The sequence below is a fragment of the Cyrtonyx montezumae genome, unplaced genomic scaffold (assembly GCF_038088225.1).
Source record: "Cyrtonyx montezumae isolate F1298 unplaced genomic scaffold, pur_monq_1.0 scaffold_14, whole genome shotgun sequence".
NCBI lineage: Eukaryota > Metazoa > Chordata > Aves > Galliformes > Odontophoridae > Cyrtonyx > Cyrtonyx montezumae.
Window position 1 is genome coordinate 9,384,992 of NW_027071870.1, and position 19,958 is coordinate 9,404,949.

Below are 19,958 nucleotides of genomic sequence, written 5' to 3' on the forward strand. Positions count from 1 at the left end.
AGACTGCCCACATCTTAATCCCTCAGGTATGTCTACAGGGGAGTGCTTATCTGTGTGCCTCGTTGTATCTTCACTGTCTGCTTTTTTATCTGGAAGTGTGAGCGTAGGTTCACAGTGTGCCTGGGATCTTGCAAGTGGATCATTTTATTCTTTTGAATTCAGTTAAGTCTGTATTGGTTGGCATTAGTTATCTTCTCATCATAATCCAGTATATATTTGCGATCTGTGTGTACACTTCTTGTGTGCAAATATATGCTAAGTTTCTCCAAAGTGAGAAATGTTATTTTTTTTTTGTCTTTTTGTAAGACCTGGAAAGCAAGCTGTCGTTTTTGGCCTGATAGAATCTCCCTTCAGTAAAGTGTAGGTACATTTAAAAAGAATTATGGTTGTCTTACTACATTCCTAAAACACTTATGAAGTGTCAGAACTCATCAATATTTGTGAGAGGTTGTTTGCTGCCAGCAATCCTACAACAGCCTGCCAGTTTGCAATGACTGGTAGGTGCTCAAGATGTCTCTGTGGGCTGAAGGAAAAGCAGTTTTTCTGCCTGTCCCCCAAAGAACAATGTTGAGTTGTTAGTTGAGACTTTAGGCTTGAATTTTTTAACTGTCAATTTAATCAACTGTGATTACTTCGGTTAGACTAAAATTTACTCAACTTATTTTTACATTCAAAATCTAAATTATTCAGTAAATTAATACTAAGATTAAGTATGAGTTATCTGCTCTTGTACGTTAAGGAGAATGCTTGTTTTTATTTATTTTAAGGGCTAGATATGCATTTTCCTGATTATCCATTTTTTTGAATTATTATTTATTTATTTATGAAGATTATTTATGCAAATCTAACTTATCTGTATCATAAATCTGGCTGTTTAAATACCTTGATTTATGCTTTAAATGCATTTTCTGTTTCTCAATAGTGGAATTGTCAGGGTTGTAGTTTAAAATAGCAACATGAGTCAGATAGGGAAATATGAGTGTTTGGCAGGATGTGGTATTTCTTTCTGAGAAGCTACGGTTCTGAGAAGAAACTTATAATGTTGAAGGTTACAAGAATTTACATTTAGTGCAAAGGAGAGAAAATCACACTCTAACAGCTTTGTTACATTTAATGTAATGAAGAGAAAATCACACCCTAACAGCTTCTCTGAACAGTTAAGAAATAATACCTATTAGGTTTAGGAATGTTACTGTATTACCACATCTAGTGGTGAAAGTAGATATATCTAACTTAAACCATCTAGATTTAATCTGAATTCCACTCTGCAGGTTTTTGTCTGTCTGATTGGAAGAAGAAAGCTAGGTGACTAGCACAGATTACATGCTTAGCATTCATGTAGCTCCAGTAAAATTAGGTGAATCTTATTAATGAATCAGCAATGTCTCTTGCTGCAGAAAAAGCCAATGGAAGTCTTAGGCTGCATTAGGAGAAGTATTGCTTGTGAACTGAGGGAATTCAGGTGTCTGTGCTTGAGTGGGGAGTTGGACAATCTGACCTCTAGAAATCCCTTCGACAAAGGTTTGTTTGTTTAGCAATATGGATTAGTACATTAGTTTATGAACCAGTATATTAATTTAGCAAAAGGAATCAATAAGTGATAGTTCTAAAACTTTCCATTTCAGCTTTAGTGGGTGAGTAGTCTTGTTTTCCTCAAGAATTTTGCACTGGGAACATAATGGAATACTTCTATCTTTTGCCCCAAAAGGTTTAAGGACATTTTCCTTGGGTTCCACATATACTGTTATAAAAAGTTGCTCGTTGTGGCCTAATAAGCAATGGAAAGGGGCATTAGCATATATTAATGAGTCCTTGAAGAAAGAATGAAGACGTATGCATATGTATAGCATATGTATACCTTAACTGTTTAAATGTAGAAACTGAACTCTGAAATTCAGAGTGTACTTGTTTGCCAAGTTGCCCCGTACATATTGTGAGGAATAAAGGAATGCAGCTTTCTAACATCACATTGGTGTTAGAGAGTTTTCTTCCAGGATTTTGGATGACACCTTCAATTCCATGAATATCTGTATGATACTGTCTTGCTCTTCATGTTACTTTTAATAGGAAATCAATACAAAAAGATATAAAAAGATGTGAGGATCTGAGGATCTGCAGCCAAATTTTTCAATATGCAAGAGTTGGAAATGCTCTTAATGGTTCTGTGCACTGTATGTAAAACAAGTTAGCAATCATGTTAATTTCAGGATACATTTTGGATCCCGCAATTTAAATCCATGTGAAAATGTATTATGATTTATTTTCCCACTGTTTTTTACATCTCTCTTTCCTCTCCTTCTTTCCTCCATACCTGTCTCGTCTCTGAGGTGAACCCAGACTCACATGAACTTCATTCATGTGGATTTTTCTACTGTAAGACAAGTAAAGTTGATTCAAAACAGCAAGACTCAGCATATGAGTAGCTATATACTCATAGCCTTGGAAAGATGTACTCCTTCATTTAAAAACATACTGTGGAAACACAGATATATTTTATTAATATTTTTGGACAAATTATCAGGCATAGATTTGATTAGCTGTTTTGCCGTGGTTACTGTAATGGCACGGGAGACAAAGCATCTGTGGGGCATCCTCTGTGACATTTATAGCTGATGTTTTGAACATTTGAAGTTTAGATGAAAAGTTTAACGAAGTTAAATGTTTCTTGTAGTTCCATTCTAAGGAAAGTGCCTATGTCAATAACAGTAGAATTGTTCCTTTATTGCTATGTGGGCTTACATACTTAACTCATATTTCTGTTACTTGCATTGCTCAAAGGGACTGAGTCACCACTGCTTTACTTTCGGTTTATAAATATATTCCTGCAAATCATCATTGCACATATGACAGACTGATTACTGTTCATCAGTCTTCTGCTTTGGATCAGTGACATTAACAACACTTTCCTGATAGTATCTGAGTAGTGCACAGTCTGGTTTAATTTGCATTGAAATTCATAGCTGTGCAGGATTCATTTCAATACTCCTTCCAATCCTGAACCAATACATCAACACATAGCTCAGCATTTCTTACTTTCAAAAGTAATTGTGAAAATGAAATGAAGATTCCACAGTGCATTGCTGGTTCTACCCTGTCAGGGGATGTTAGTGGTATCACCGACAGGATTTCTCCTTAGACACATGTAAAATACAGGGAGACTCAAGTAAGCTTTGGAGTAGCCACCCTGTGAATCAGCCTAGTGAATCTGCCCACTGTGGGCAGAGCATGTGGGTTAATTTACTTGAAGAAATGCCATAAAGAAGTCCAATAACCCCAGAATTCAGAAAAGTGATTTACAGCAATGAAAGTGAGAGCAGAATTTGAGCTTTTCAGAGCAGGTTTCAAAGCTATTTACTGGCAGTATAAATTATTTTCTTTTACTCAGGACAATGATTTCTTCTTTCTTTTTGGAAAGAGGAGTGTTATTCCACAGCCAAGGAAGGCACTAGCAGCAGGGAAGACACTGACATATGGACTCCCCTGGCTCATCATTGTGCCTCCATTAGCAAGTAAGAAGAGGAGAAAGATGAGTTTGGGTAGTTGGGATGAAAGCAGCCGAGAAGGAGTTAAAAAGGCATCTAGCAGAGTCTGTGATGCCTTCAGAGTTTGCTTGAGGATATTAGGTAAGAGTGGAAGTTAGATAAGACAGATTTTATTTTTGTCCTGATGTATAACTTCCTTTCATTGGGAATTTACTACCCTCAAGGAGGGAGTTTTGAACTTTAGTCGTGGAGCGGGCTGCTGACAAATCATAATGCAGTGACTCATTGGTTTTTCTTCCTTCTAAAAGGCGTTCACATTTTTGCCACTGTTTTGCATGTATTTGAATAAGAAACCTCCCAGAAAGCTATATAAAGGACTTCCAAAGACTCAGGCTGTTAGTAAACCTACTGGAATCACGGAAGGTAAGAGTTACATATCTTGTTGGATAGCTCTGTAGCTGTCATATATAATGTTAAAATGGGAAATCCCTTATTTCTCTATTAAATGCTATTTAGTTGCTAACTTAAAACCAATGCTTTCAAGTATCACTGTGGTGAGAATATCTGTGTTGGGCTTTGCAACCTTAGGTTTAAAATATACTATAAATGTACTGTAGAAGTAATGTAGAAATCAGTAGAATGCAAGTAGAAATGAAAAGGAAAGTTAATTACAATTAAATAAACTATGAAAATAAAATAAATAGAAACTGAAATTCAAAATATAATTTAACAAGGAGTTTAATAGAAATAGAAACTAAAAATCAAGGCAAGGGTGAGGAGAAAGATCCCAAGTCACAAATATGTTTAGATGCCTTTATGATCATAATTACTTCTGACTCTGGAAGGGATTTCCAGTATTAAAACAGTAGGTGATTTGGAAATAACGAAAAGATTTTTTTTTGTATGGCATTTAAAAATTATTAATATTTTTGAAATAGAATTCAATCTTAGAAAGCCAAGTCTTGGTCTGCTTATATTAGCTAGTTTGCCCTCTGACTTTGTGTCACTTAATGTCGCTGTGAATCGCTGTGAGTCGCTGAGATTTTTCACTCTGTGAATCTGTACAGTGGTTTTAATTTCCCATTTCAAAGATAACCTCGTGGAAATCATAGATGTCGTCTGTAGGGCTGTGAATCAGCTTCATTTCTCCCTTACTGCAGTCAGTAACTCTGAAGGTCTCTTTGGGACCTACTCTGCTATCACTGAGATGGTAATCTTATCACTGCCAAGCATTTAAAAAATCTTTCACTGTGAGTCTTCTCAGCTCTGTAGGCTGGAGGATGCTCAGCAAGGGCTCTGAGAAGAGCATTCTTTGGATTGAACTAATTTTTTGTCTCCCAGTTTAAATCCTCAGAATTAAACAAACAAACAAAGAAATCTTTAAAATCTGTGCATTTTCCTAGTTTCATTTTTTTTCCTTACCTTTATATTAGTTGAAAAATGTCGTGCTTTCATTCTAAGTTTCTCCTCAACATAAAGCTTTCTGTGAAGCTGCAGAGGGGATGCATGGCAATTGATCAGGGAGGCTGTAGTGGTGCTATTTGGATATTGTTCACTGTCAGGAATACAGAGATCTCATAGTTAGCTGCTGGTGGCTTTGAGCATAGCCTGTGGAGTTCTCTGACAGAACCTCTGCAGAGGAAGGCAATGTAGAGAAAAGTGAGGCAGCCACGGGATCCAGCGAAGCAATGCCCCAGATAAGATTTTCTTTCCAAGCCTATTTTCAGAGTGTTCATGAAGCAACTTCTGTTCCTTCCATTACTGGATTCTCTGTTGGCTGTTTAGCTGGTCTGATTTTAACTGGTAACATACAGAGCCTGTTTGGGAACTCTGTTTTATGAACAGGTTGGAGACGATAGAGCTGAAAGCGTGCCTTGGCCAGTGCTTATTTCCCTGCTGTACTCAGATTGTGAAGCAGGACGGATCCAAGAACAGATCAGGTGGTGATGGGTGTAGCAGAGGCTAAAGAGTAAAAAGAGAGTGTCCATGGATTAGGGAGTTTGAAGACTTAGTTAGGGACTTTCCTCTACATGAAAAGAGCGAATGAGAAATACCCTTCAGGTCTGGCCACCTTTCTCATTGCAGCCCAAAATCAGTCATTCAAAATAAGCCAACCTTTGAGCAGATATATGTACTTACGGGAAGATCACCTTTTAAACTAATATTTATCTAATGATTAACGTAGAGTTGTTTGTACTGTCTGACATTTTAACTGCATTGTGCTGCTCAGGTGATAAAGATGGAGACGGGTGATGAAATTGCTATTGTGGGAATAGCATGCAACTTTCCTGGAGGTAAGTTTTGCATAAATACAAAGCAGGATGCTTACTGCATATTGAAAAGTACAGAGACTCGTTAATATTGAAGTGGAGTAAAACAATATGTTTCTCCCCTATTTTTGCAGAGTTCATGGTTTTGCTACTTGTAGGATCTTTTAAAACAATCTCCTTATGGTGAAAAAATGAGTTTGTTTGTATTTGTCCACTGAGAGCGAGACCTGCAGTGCTGACTGTGGGCAGGGCTTTGAGCTACATACATGAAGCTCATACAGACAAACCAGGTGTGTCAGTGGTGATTTGATGTTACTGCAAGGGCACTGGCCAGACAATCATGAGTAGCTGTAGGCTGTTTATCCATGGGTGAGACTGCTGTCCTCCAATAACTATTACTGACTGTTAGCACAGTTCCAGACCCTGATGTCCCACATCAGCTAGGGCTGAGCTGGTCAGTGCTTGGTCATACCACAGGTTGGCGCTGTTTCCAGAGTCAGTGTGGATGGGGATATGTTCATGCTGGGAAAAGCTGAAGCTGGGAGGAGAAGAAATGTGTGTCAGAACATGGATGCCATGCTATCTGGGTATTTGCCATGTTATTTTTCTTAAACATTCTTTAGAGTTTTCAACGAACATATCTGGTGCAGCAACTTGCTTTTAAGCATGTAGTGAAAGGACGATTATCCCTTTCTATTTTCCTGTCACTGAAAAATGATGCTTGGTTTATGTGTGGTGATTCCGCTTCAACAACCTAGATGTATACGTGGGAGATTGAGGTAACAGAGTGTGTGTCTCTGAACGAGCTTGACAAAAGGGAGCACATGATTTAATCTTGTTTGCAATATTTGTACAATAGGTGAAGGAATTGACAATTTCTGGAAGGTGCTGGAGGAAGGCATAAACTGCACAGTAGAAATACCTCCAGAGAGATTTAATACTGCAGAGTGGTATGATCCAGACAGTAACAAGCCAGGAAAAATATGTACAACACGAGCTGCTCTTCTCAATGAGTAAGTGTGTTACTGTGCTGTGCCACTGATTTTTTCTGTATCTAGTCTGGTGTGTCCAGCCCCTCAGAGAGAGTAAGGCACAAGGAGATGTTATAAATTGGTGTAGAAACAGGTTTTGTTTCATCTCACGCAGTAAACTTGCAGTTTTTAGATTACAGGAATTTCTGTAACATGACAGTTATGAACAGATTTCTTTGCAGGCCATGATCCTTGAATGCATAATGCAACTTGTCTGTCCATACTTGTCATGTCTTGGGATGCCACCCGTCATGCAGTGGGTGTCTATACTTCTTGGGTATACACAACTCCGTGTGCACTGTATATGAAGGTGTGTATACCAGGTCTAAGGTAGGCTACAGCCTGCCAAAGGATTTGTACAGCCCACTTAAGGCCTGGAGAGGAAGGTGGCAGAGTATGGACTTAGAGGTGTATGAACTGCCTGGTGAGTCTTGCTCAGTTTCAGGAGTTTGATCACCTTTGCTGGACCTCAGGCCCTAATCCTGCAATTGCTAGGGCAAGTAGTTCTGATTAAAATGAAGCTGTGACAGTTTTAATACAAAGTATTAAAATACAAAGTCTGCATTTGCTAGATAGTCAAGAAGGGGATCTTATACTCGATATGCACGTTAATGTGTACTCTTCTTATGAACAGTATCATAAGAATCCAGAACTGGATCATAATCAATTCTGCTTTTCCCTGGGCTTGTACTGTCATATAATTAAAACAACAAAAACAACAACAAAAACCTTTTTAATTTTTCTCCCTTTTGACCCGAGTCAGACCTCGTCATGCTGGGGCATTCACAAAGATGTCATAGAGATGTAAACTGCAGTGCATATCTTTTCACTTGAGCCCCAATGTCTCATTAGAGATAGGTGTTTCTTTTCAATTAGGAGTTGATATGGGGAGAAGTAATCTTATTGGTCCCTGAGTGGAACACTTAATGTGTTTGGATCAGTATTACTTATATAATTAGTCTGCAATTTTATATTTAGTTTTCCACTTAAATCAAGAGATGTCAGAAAGCCACCAATTTGCTTTTCAAGTCCTTGTAAAAAAAAAAGAAAAGCTAATAATCTGTCTAGATTTCAGTATTTTATTCATATTGTGCTCTTTTTCATTCTGTGTATTTTAGATTTAACACATTTGACAACCACCTGTTTGGAATTAATGGCGTGGAAGCTGAAAGCATGGATCCACAACAGAAATTACTTTTAGAATGCACATACAAAGCACTAGAGGATGCAGGAGTCCCTGTAGAAGCCATCAGTGGTACCAAAACAGGTGTTTTTGTTGGTAAGACAAAATTTTATGGTGAAGAATGTCCAGTTTACCCTCATAAAAATGGAACATCTCTTTGTAAACCTTGTGTATATTTCTGGCATAGCAGACCTTAGGATTGCTGTATTATGTCACTACTGGTGATTTTTGGTGAAAAAAGACTGTTAGATCACTCTAGAAGTTCATTACATATTTAACATATCTACTTTTAGATGCCCCTGTTAATATTTTGATGCACTGGTGTTGACAGAAAACAGTTAAAATCTCCACTGTGCCCAGTCCTTTCTAAGACTGGTAGTCTCAAGCCAGGCTGACACCTTGGTGTTTAGCAGTATACCAGTGGTCAAGGTGTTTTGGAGGTTAAGATTATTTGAAAGCAGCAGTCGTCATCATGTAGATAGTGGTATGCTACCATGGGGCACTTGTCCAACTGCTGATTGTCCCAAGGAGCTAGTCTGTTTTTGGTTGGTGTAGTTTACGTCTATTTCTAGAGATTTCCAGGATAGTTAGACTGATAAATGGATAGGAACAAACTATCTAGGTTGTTTTTTTTTTGGTCTGGAATATGCTGTCATTACACTGAGTAAATGATTCATTGCTCTGTATATAGATGTATTGCAATTGCCACACATGCCTTTGGACTTGCGATCCCCTACAATGCAAGCTAGTGTGTTCTTTGGGAGGGTGCTCTGATGCTCTCCATCACAGGCCCTGTTCTTTTCTATTTCTGTCTGAATTTATTGGATCACTGTAAGCAAAGTAAAGGTACATGAAGAACACTTGATTTGACTTTCACTGTGATATTTAACTTGGAGCATCTGAGGAACTGAAGGTAAAGCTCTGTAAGTTTATCTTCCAGCTGTCCACATTCTAACCTCCTATTATCTATTCACATAGGTAAGCCAAACCAACTACTCTTAAACTCAGATTCAGGGATCTAAACAGGCTGTGTATACCTTAACTGTGCCATGCAATGAATGAGGCAAGCAATCAGGACAAACCCGCAATTTACTGTCTTTTGACTTCGGGAAAAACAGCATCACCATAGGAGTACCGTTGCTAAGAAGGTTAAATATGAAACAGAAAAAAGAAAACATGGTGTCAAGTTCCCACTTGTATTCCCTTTTGTTCACTCGGGGTAATCTGACATTTATTTGTATTGTTACAGGTCTTATGAATCGAGACTTTGAAATCATAAAAAGCAAATCAGTAAGTGAAATAAATCATTATGCTAGCACAGGATCAGCAATGAGCATAGCTGCCAACAGAGTCTCCTTCACATTTAATCTGACTGGACCATCGCTGACAATTGACACTGCTTGTTCATCATTTCTTTTTGCTCTGCACTACACCTTGAGAGCAATTAAATCAGGTAATGGGACTGAGGAGATGGTAGGCAAAGAAATTAGGATTGCTGCTGTATGAAATTGCTGAGATATTAGTATGTCATGTTTTTATTCTTCCTGAGATGTCATTAGTATCTTCATGTTCATTAGTAGGGGGCTTAATGGATATCAGTGCCTCAGAAATATCCACTTTACCTGCAGAAGCAATAATCCTTTTGCTGCGAGGAATTCTGTTACTTTCTCTAGCATATCTTGATGTAATTTTAGATAACTGTATTGGGAGCCTTTCCAACAACCTGTTATTATGACAGATTCCAACCTTAGTAATTACAATTTCACAAACAATTTTTAGCATCAGTAAAGTCTTCTTGTAATATCTGTCTTTTCAGTTAATGATGTTATAGTTAACGTGTTTCTATCAATCATCTTGGAAAACTCAACATGAATGTGTCTCTATTTTACTCCAGGAGATTGCGAAGCAGCTATTTGCGGTGGTGTAAACAGCATAATGGATCCTCGTACCTTTGTATCTCTCAGTAAAGCAAAACTGATCTCTCCAGAAGGAATGAGTAAACCCTTTTCCAAAAAGGCAGATGGCTACGGAAGGGGAGAAGGCTGTGGTGTTGTTTTCCTCAAACCACTGAAAAAGGTAAGATTGTTTGTGAAGAAGCCTAAAGTAAGCCTGTTTTCTTACTTGGATTCTGTATTTCCAATTTTAATAATGACCATAGAAAGAAGCTTTCCTAACTCAAGCTTACTTATTAGCATGAAGAAAACATTTATGCACTTCACTAGTGTGGGAAAGATGTCACAAATTTAAGGTTGCTGATACCGTGTGTCGGGTTTTGGTTCTTCTTCTTAGATATAGGTAAAACATGGGATGATTAAAGCTGATTTTTTCTTTCTGTGAAACAGGCAATGGAAGACTACAGCAAAATCTGGGGTGTTATAAACATCAGTGCGGTCAATCAGAATGGTAGGTCTATAACACCAATCACACGGCCGTCTCAAATAGAGCAGGAGAAGTTACTGCGCAGCATTTATGGAAGTCACGTAGATCCCTCAGTTGTGCAGTACATTGAAGCCCACGGGACAGGAACTGCAGTTGGAGACCCCACGGAAGCTGAAAGCCTTGGTAACGTTGTCTGTAAAAATAGGCCTTCACAAGTTCCCACTCTGAAAATTGGTTCAGTGAAAGGAAATATCGGCCACACTGAATCAGCTGCTGGAGCAGCAGGCTTGATCAAAGTGCTTCTGATGATGCACCATGGGAAGATTGTTCCATCTTTGCATTACTCAAAGGAGATGAGCAGCATCGATACAGAGAAATTAAACCTTGCCATTCCCACAGCGGTTGAGCCCTGGGAAGATTCTGGTGAGTACGGAAGAGTAGCTGGCATCAACTGCTTTGGATTTGGAGGAACCAATGCCCATGTTGTAGTCAGGCAGGTTAAGCAGCCAGGGCCTCTTCCTGCCTTTAAGAGGCCGCTGGAGTTAGTTGTGCTGTCTGCAGCGTCAGCTAAGTCCCTTCAGATGACAATGGCAGACACAGCTGAGCAGCTGAGCACAAGAAACTGCGTAACTCTCCCAAGCCTGGCCTATACATCTGCCTGCAGGAGAAGCCATGCCAACTACAGGTACCGAAAAGCATTTGTGGCAAACTCCCTCCAACACTTGCAGCAAGAAGTTCTGTCGGCAGCAAGCACCGAGTTGGCCGTGTCGAAGGTGGAGCCACAGCTGGTGTTCGTGTTCTGCGGCAACGGCGTAACGCTGAAGGAGTTCAGTGAGGCACTGCTGAGCTCAGAGCCGGTGTTCAGAGACAAGTGTAAGGAAATAGAAGCTCTCTTTCAGAAACACGCTCCCATCAGCCTTCTGCCAGCAAGAGGTCGCAGCTCGAAAGAGTTGCTGAATCCGGAACTGTCCCAGCCCATGCTTTTTACCCTGCAGGTTGCCTTAGCTTCTCTTCTGAAGTACTGGGGCATTAAGCCAGTGGCTGCAGTTGGCCATTCCGTAGGGGAAGTTGCCGCAGCACATGCTGCTGGCTACCTTTCCCTGGCAGATGCGGTCAAAGTGATATATCACCGGAGCAGGCTGCAGGCAAAGACTGCCCGGGGCAGAATGCTGGTGGTTGGAAACATCCCTGTTCAAGAGATTGCTGAACACCTGCATCCCTACTCGGGAAGGGTGTGCATTGCAGCTTTCAACAGCCCAGTTTCATGCACCTTGTCTGGAAATCCAGATGATGTGGACGTGGTCCAGAAAGATTTAGCACAAGCCTTCAGCCAAAGAAACATCTTTCTTCATGTTTTAAATGTCCCAGCTGCCTACCACAGCCCTAGCATGGATGTGATACTCAGGGAGTTGGAACAGAGCATAGAGCCTTTAGAAGAACAGAAGGGTGATGTTGAAGTAATCTCAACACTGACCGGGGCAGCTGCTTCTGCAAATGACTTCACTCGTGGCAAATTCTGGGCCCAGCATACTCGTGAACCGGTTGCTTTCACTCGAGCCATAGAAACTGCAGCTCGAGACAGAGAAAATGTAGTGTTTGTTGAAATAAGTCCTCACCGTGTGTTGCAGCGAAACATAAAAGAGACACTAGGAAAAGTCACTAAGGTGTTGTCTTCTTTGCAGTCCGATGCAGAGTATCAGGCGCTCTTTAACTTGGTAGGAAATCTGTTTGAACTGGGCTATAATCCCAACTGGCAGCACTTTTATGATGGATATCAGAGCGTTCCTGCGACCATTCCTCGGTATCAGTTTGACCGTAAAAAAGTTGTGACCTCTCTGGATACCCTTCAACAAGCAAACCAAAGAGATGTCAGCTCCAGTCATCCTTTGATCTATGTCTTGAACAGTGACAACACAGAGTACGGCTGCCTGCTCTCCCAGGACACCACATCCTACTTATATGAGCACAAGAACAATGGTGTGGCTTTAGTCCCCGGTGCCTTTTACGTGGAGCTTGGTCTGGCCTGCGTGATGAGCTGCTCAAGACCTAAAGCGCCTCTGAGTGCTTGCCAGATGAGTGTCAGTTTTTCAGCACCATGTGTTCTCACACAGAGTTCCCAAGTCTTGAATATCAAGCTGAGTCCACAAAAAGCAGGGACAGCCTTTGAGATTCTCTCTTCCACCAATGCAGTTTATGCTTCAGGCCAAGTTAGAAAGGTGTCTGAGGGTGTTGTGGAAGAAAGCACCATCTCCTTCCAAGAGGTCTATCACAGGTGCACATCAGTGATTAGCACAGAGGCGGTCTATGAAGCGCTGTCTCGGGTTGGCTTTCAGTATGGCTCTGTATTCAGGCAGCTCAGGGATGTTCATTATTGCCAGGACCTTAAGGAAGCTATAACAAGCATCAAGGTGAACAAGGAAACTCTCAGAGAGATGTACAGCTACTGTATCCATCCAGTGCTGCTGGACTGTTTTATGCAGATGACTGCTGTCATGATCTCGAGCACGCTGCAGTCCAGAGCAGGCTTTCCTTCAGAGATAGGCAGTCTGGTAGTGCTGCGACCTCTGGAAGAAGAAATGATGATATACATGAGAACAAGCAAAGCCATTGGGAGCTGCTTAGAGGTGTGTGGATGTTTCATGGACAAACATGGGTCTGTTTTGGCTGAACTCAAGCGTGTTACCATCACCTTCATGAAACAGGCATCTTCCAGAGACAACGAGTTCATGTTTGAAAACAAGTGGTCAGAAGTCTCTCCATCGCATACCATTGGTCATTTAGAAGGAATGCCTAGAGTCCTAGTGTTTGCTGACAAACTTGGGGTAGCTGAGCAGCTCAGAAAATACTTGCATCCTGATTCCAGATATGTTATGTATGAAGACTGGGAATCGCTCTTGGACGTCCACACAGAGCATCAAATGAAAGCAGAGGTTGAGGATTACGATGAAGTTCTCTTCCTGTGGGGAATTCAAAGGGTGAAAGAAGAGTTCCCAAGTAAAGTGGTAGACCAACTGTCAAGGTGTTGTGAAGCCTATCGCCAAGTTATCGTGGCATTAAGAGAGAAAGGGTCTCACTGTTCAATCAGAGTGATCAGCTACAGAACAACAGAGAGAAATGTTGACCACGTTAACTGTGGGTTTGCATTGCATGGCATGACCAGAACTTGTGTCGTTGAAGTTCCAGAAATCACATTTCAGATAATCGACCTCAGCTCTTCCAGCTCCCTGGACATCTCAGCACTATCAGATGTTCTTGTCAAATACGGAGGTAAGGATTATCCAGAAGTCTGCATCAGCCAAGGAAGAATTTATGCATCTGAAATCAAACGCACGCCATTTGTAGATGAAAATTACACCCAACATGTAAGGTCTCTGCAGAATTCGGAAACGTTCACTTTGTACACTGCTGACCCGTACTCAGCAAAAGACTTGTCTGCTGAATTATGCACCAGCACTGCTACTCAGCTGGAAAATCAAAGCGTTGAAATTCAAGTGGATAAAATATGTATCCACTCTGAAGATTATTTTCCCATTAGTGTTTCTAGTCGTAACTTTGGTAATACACTCTACTGGAATTCTCAAGCAGTGGACAAGTACAGGCTTTTGGCTCTTGATTTCAGTGGCACAGTCACAGCAATAGGCACTGACGTGAAGAAAGTCAAAGTGGGAGATCACGTGGTTTCCTGTTACCCAGCTGCTGCATCCTCCAGAATTCAGGTCCCAGGAACAATTTGTTTGAATGTAAAGAAATTTCCGTGCTTTCAAACTGTCCCTTGTGTGTCCTACTTCATCATTGCATGGGAGATCTTAAATCAGAGGTTACCCAAGGGGAAACGTGGCAGAACTTTGGGCATTATTTCTACAGAACCATCATCAGTTTTATGTCGCATTCTTTCTGCGGCAGCAGAAGAGATGGGCTGGAAAACAGTACTTGCAAGGCCCAGTCCCGATATGTTGCAGTATATAAATGCGTGCAGTGCCCTTGTTGTTCTTCCTCCAGTAGGCAGACTGTCTCAGGATGATTTGGCCCGCATGTACTGTCTTAAGGATGTGGTGATAGTATGTGGCCATCAACAATCGGAATGTATTCAGAATATCATTGGACTTGACTGTGAAAATATCAGCTTTCATATCCTCATCCTTAGCAGTATCTTCCAGAAAGCATCTCTAAAGGAACTCCAAAAGGCTGTGCATGTGTGGATCAGTTCTTTGGATATGAAACGGTTTAGGCATCTACCAGCCGCTGTCTTTCAGCAAACTGAGAACTTTGAAAGGCTGCAGTCTGTGGTGTCCTCTTTTACCTGCAAATCTGTCCCACTTGCTGTGCTGAGAAAGCAGAGGGACATCACCGTTGTTTCAGATATACCGTTGTATGAATCCGAGAAGAAGATATTTAAGCAGAATGCTGTTTATGTTGTAGCAGGGGGGCTCACTGGCCTTGGCTTTGAAACTGTGAAATTTATAGCAGCAAATGGAGGAGGGTGTATTGCAATACTCTCCAGGAAAATTCCGAGTAAGGAGAAGCAAGAAGAGATGAAGGCTTTGCAGCAGAAGTATGAAGGCAGCAAAATCGTGTTCGTGCAGTGCGACATTACTTTAACCAACGATGTTGAGAAAGCTTTCCAGATCATTGTAAAGTCATTTGCAGGGTGTCCAATCAAAGGTGTCTTTCAAAGTGCTGTTGTTTTACACGATGGTCGTCTTGAAGTTCTGAAGTTTGCTGACTTTCAGAAAGTGCTGAGCCCCAAAGTGGCAGGGACCCTAAATCTTCATTGGGCTACAAGAGGCCAACAGCTTGACTACTTTGTGTGCTACTCCTCTGTTACTTCCTTTCTAGGAAACTCCACACAGGCAAACTACGCAGCTGCAAACTCTTTCCTGGACGTCTTCTGCCTCTACAGGAGGAACTGCGGTCTTTCGGGCCAATCCATTAACTGGGGTGCTTTGAACCTTGGCATACTGCTCAATCAAAACCATATTCAGAACATTCTGGGGTCTAAGGGCATAGATATTCTGCAAGTGCATGAGATCCATGAGTATCTCAAGAAGAGCTTACTTTTGAATAACCCACAGCAAGCTGTTGTCAAATTAAATGTTAAAACTTTAATTAATCATGTTTTTATTCGGATTATTTCTCTCAAAAGTCGCTTCAGCTCACTCATGTTAGAAGAATTTGGAAGCAAACTTGATATTGCTGAGGAATCTCATGTCCTGGATACTGCTTTAGTCAAGTCTGAAGACTATATTACCTCCCTGATGGCCGACCTCACTGGATTGAACCCAGATGAACTGACCATGAATACTCCACTTTCGTCATTAGGCATAGACTCTATGTTAGCTATGACAATTCAGAACCGCATCTTTCAAGAAAGAAAGGTGGACATATCTCTTCTGAAACTACTTGATCCCCACACCACTCTGTCAAGTTTAGTAGTAGTGTTAGGAGAAACAACCAATGCGGATGGAATTGTTGAGAAAAGTGTGTCTGCGGTTGCTAGTGCTGAACATGAGAGCTGGCTATAGGAATCATCTCTTTGAATAACTGTGGAGCTTTAAAGCTATGAATGTCCTTTGCAGAACCTCAGAATGTGTCATGGCAAAGGCATGGTAGAACATGCACGTATGCTGAATGTTATCTTCTGTGTTGTCCTAGAAAAGCTCACACCGGTTTCTTTTGCCATTGCACTTCTTTTGTTACTTTTGGATAGTGGCATGACATTATACTTTCAATCTCTTTTACCTTTACTTTCAGTATTTTTAGCTGTAAATAGTGAGGCTATACAGAATTTCTTTTGATGAATTTGTTTGTATGTAATGCATTTTTTATCCAAAGAAAGGCCTGTTTGAAATTATGAGTTCACTGTTCTAAATGTTGAATGTCTATGTAAAGCAGCATTGTATTATCCCAATTTTTTGTCTTTATTACATTTTTAGTGTACAGTAATTTTTTGATTCTTATCCATGTTCTATAAATTGGATGTCTTTTGAATGACTTTTCTAGGTGTTATGAATTTAAGAGGTTTCATTTTCAACGATTTAAAATTTGTATTTTCCTTAAACAAACATGCAAAAATTGTCATTAAAACATCTGTATTTGTTAGCATTTTTGTGAAAGATTAAAGAAATTGATAAATGAAAATAGTAACATTTTTTAAAAGCAAAACTAAAAGTGTACCTCTGTGGTCTTTTTTTTTTTTATTGTTTCCCTCCCCTCTAACTTCGAATGCTCCTAAAAATAACAGCTGCCCTCACTTTACTCCCAAGAGAATATACTGACTTTCCTCCCAGTACGCTCGAGGAAACGTAGTCACTACCTGATTAAAATGATTTCAGTGTCTTTGTACTGTTTCTCCATTTTATATCCAATTACCATTCCCTCTCAGATTTCTCTTGGAGCGCTGGCATCATCAGGGCCTCCCAAAATACAGGGATGGCACAGCAGCTGGCCAAGAAGGGAAGGCACCTCTGCAGTAATGGAACCAATGCATGTCTTGCTTGTGTGCTAAGGATCACAGACACCACTTACTGGTAAAACACATCAGTCTCCTGCAGCTACCTCTTCTCCAAGCTAAAGTATGCCAGTATTCTTACCTACTCATCTACCAGTTTCTCCTGGTATGTCAGGAATCCCTCAGGATGCACTCTGTCATGTCCAATGAACTTGTGCTCATATTGTGGAGCATATTGTTCTACGACCCAGGGAAAATAAGGAAGAGGTATAGTTTTATTCGGCCTAAAGCATCTTTTACACAACAAAGAAATGATCTGATGAATTGCCTGGGGCAGAAGGCAAACCGTGCAGCTCTGAGCACATTTTCCAAATAAAAGTTATTTTCCCATTAATTTATGCCACTGCTGTACAGAACATATCTGACAAAGTGCATTTATCATATTTATTTATTTATTTATTTATTTATTTTAGATCAGGAGAGGCAGGCATCTCAGCAGATTGGCTAAATGTATCATTTCAGGATCTGACTGGAAAAATTAATATTTTTCCGTGGACTGTTCTAGAGAGGTGATTATCTAATTACTGAACATGCATCCTGCTGATGGGATCCTTCCTCTGATAGTGGGATTGAGAGTTTGGAGACTGAGAACGCGAAATCTTTCAAAATTCCCCCCCAGGTGGTTAATGTTACCTGAGGTTAATTGCAATGACCAGACAACTTTGTCGCTAAAAGCTTTCTGTGAAACAGAAACTGGCTTCTTTATCAAGTAATTTATCAATTTACAATCCCGATTATGGGCAGAACATTGTTTTTCAGGCAGAAGGGGCAGCTGCAGCTTTCTTCTAGCTCATGTTTGACAGCAGCTGATGAAGAAAAAGAACACTGAAACCAATTCAGGGGTCTGAGTAAGGTCTGCAACAGTCTCTTTGCACGCTCCAGCTATGGTATTTGGTAGCATGTGATAGCACGTGGGACTGTCACTGCCCCTAGAGCAGTGCAGGCTGTTTCTGTGTTTCTCCCAATTCATCCTGTTGCTTCTGGATAACTTTCCCTTCTGCTTGGCTTAAACCACAACAACCGCACAGACTAGATTCAGCAGAATAAATCAATTTCTTTGGAAATGGCTCAAATCTATGTTCAATTTGTAGCTTCTTTTAGGAAAAAATAAAATAAAAATAAAAAAATAAAAATAAAAATAAAAATAAAGCAGTGCTGTAAGCAGTGCTATAGCTGTTGTGTCAGATCCCACTAACTTGAGTGAAGGACTTGAATTGCCTTAAAGGTTTTTTGAAGAAAATATCTGTTTACAATTTGCTTCCTGAAACTATATTACAGTAAACAGTGGTAGTTTCTGGATTAAAGAGTTCTTTTAGAACTTATGAAATGTGCCTTCTTAGATGCATAAAAATAATCCAGATCAGTAGAAACACTAGAATGAGAATATTGACAGCTAAAGCAGCTGTGGTAGGAACAGCTTGGATAATTCTAGCTCACCTTTCTTAAAGACTTTTATTGATTGTATTTTATATTTTATATACTATAAATAGCAATCAGGTACATCAGAACAGCTGGTTCATAATCTCATTGCACTCTCTGCTCTGTATTGTGCAAGAAATTTCATTCTGCTGTATCCATCTAGCTGATGATACACTAGTGGGTTGAGTGGATGACATGAGTGCTTACTCTGAAGACTGATGATTAAAAATCAACTGTGCTTAATTAAAATTGCTTCCAGGGATGTTTTTCATCACACTGCTGAGGACACTGCTCAATATCTGCATTCCTTAAATGCCCTCTCTGCAGAGTTAGAAAGAAATGAACCCTCCTGTCTTCAGAATCTCATCCTAAGCAAGAAGAAGCTGGACAGTTCGGGACAGTATAAACATGAGCTGTACTATGCAGTTTAGGAGAAACAATGTCTCAGGTAGTGTGTGAAAATACAGGCTGCCCATCCCTCTAGGAAATCAATGAAATTATTCTCCATTTCCAGTTAATACCTCAAATAGAAAATAGAAAGCACAACTGAGCATCTGAACACAAAAAATCATTCACTTCACTTTCCAAGTTGGTTTTCCATGGACATGTCAATAGTATGAATGCTTTTCAGAATAATTGCCTTTAACACAATCAGAAGAAATATCTTTCTTCATTTTCACATGTGCCAGTTGTGTTCCACAGCTTGCATCTGGTGGAAACTATGGAAAAAGAAAACTGAATTTAAAAATGGGCACTGCACAGAGCCATGCCTGGAAGAAAAGCTGAGAGCAGCTGAAAGCACCACTTCTCTTCCAGTCAGCAGAATGAGGAGGGTATGGGCTATAACTTCCCTTCCAGGGAAGGGAACTAGTAGTGTTCCACGGGGGTCGGCATTGCAGCTGTTTAGTATCTTTATTGATGATCTGGACAAGGGGATTGAATGTGCCCTCAGGAACTTTGCAGATGACACTGAGTTGAGAGGAAGTGTCAATCTGCTTGAGGATAAGAAGGTCCCTTCAGAGGTATCTGGATAGGCTGGATAGATGGGTTGAGGCCAGCTCTATGAGTTTCAACAAGACAAAATGCGGAGTGCTGCAATTTGGTCACAACAACCTTATGCAGTGCTGCAGGCCTGGGGCAGAGTGGCTGGAAAGCTGTACAGAGGAAAAAGATCTGGGCATGTTAGTTGACAGCTGGCTGAACAGGAGCCAACACTGTGCCTAGGTGGCCAAGAAGACCAATGGCATTTTGGCTTGTATCAGAAACTGTAGCCAGCAGGAGCAGGGAAGTGATCATCTCCCTGTACTCAGCTCCTGTGAAGGAGTACCTCAAATACTGTGTTCAGTTTCGGGCCCCTCATTACAAGAAAGACACTGAAGCCCTGGAGCATGTCCAGAGAAGGGCAATGAAGCTGTGAGGGGTCTGGAGGTTCAGGATGGATATTGGGAAAAATTTCTTAGAAAGAGTGCTTTAGTATGGAATGGGCTGCCCAGGGAGGTGGTGGAGCCACTGTCCCTGGGGGTTTTCAAAAAAAGGGTAGATGTCACAATGAGTGACATGGTTTAGTGGTATGCTGGAAATGGGTTAGTGGTTGGACTAGGTGCTCTTAGCGGTTTTTCCAAACATGATGCTTCTATGTTGCCCTTTGGGGCATTTTTGGGCAAGGCTGTGGCAAGGACTCTAGAC

General features: G+C 40.6%; 1 protein-coding gene across 2 annotated transcripts; it reads left to right on the plus strand.

The window, feature by feature from the left end:
* Positions 1 to 1,514: 1,514 nt before the first annotated feature.
* LOC136045494 (phenolphthiocerol/phthiocerol polyketide synthase subunit C-like) lies at positions 1,515 to 16,022 on the plus strand. 2 transcript variants are annotated; one of them, XM_065731419.1, is made up of 7 exons: positions 1,515 to 1,521; positions 5,713 to 5,776; positions 6,612 to 6,765; positions 7,902 to 8,062; positions 9,216 to 9,419; positions 9,861 to 10,042; positions 10,309 to 16,022. In XM_065731419.1, the coding sequence occupies exons 2-7, from the start codon at positions 5,722 to 5,724 to the stop codon at positions 15,865 to 15,867; spliced, it is 6,315 nt and encodes a 2,104-aa protein (XP_065587491.1). In that variant the 5' UTR covers positions 1,515 to 1,521; positions 5,713 to 5,721; the 3' UTR covers positions 15,868 to 16,022. The 2 variants fall into 2 exon arrangements, with proteins under 2 accessions (XP_065587491.1, XP_065587490.1); XM_065731418.1 differs by lacking the exon at positions 1,515 to 1,521 and adding an exon at positions 3,842 to 3,905.
* Positions 16,023 to 19,958: the final 3,936 nt, after the last annotated feature.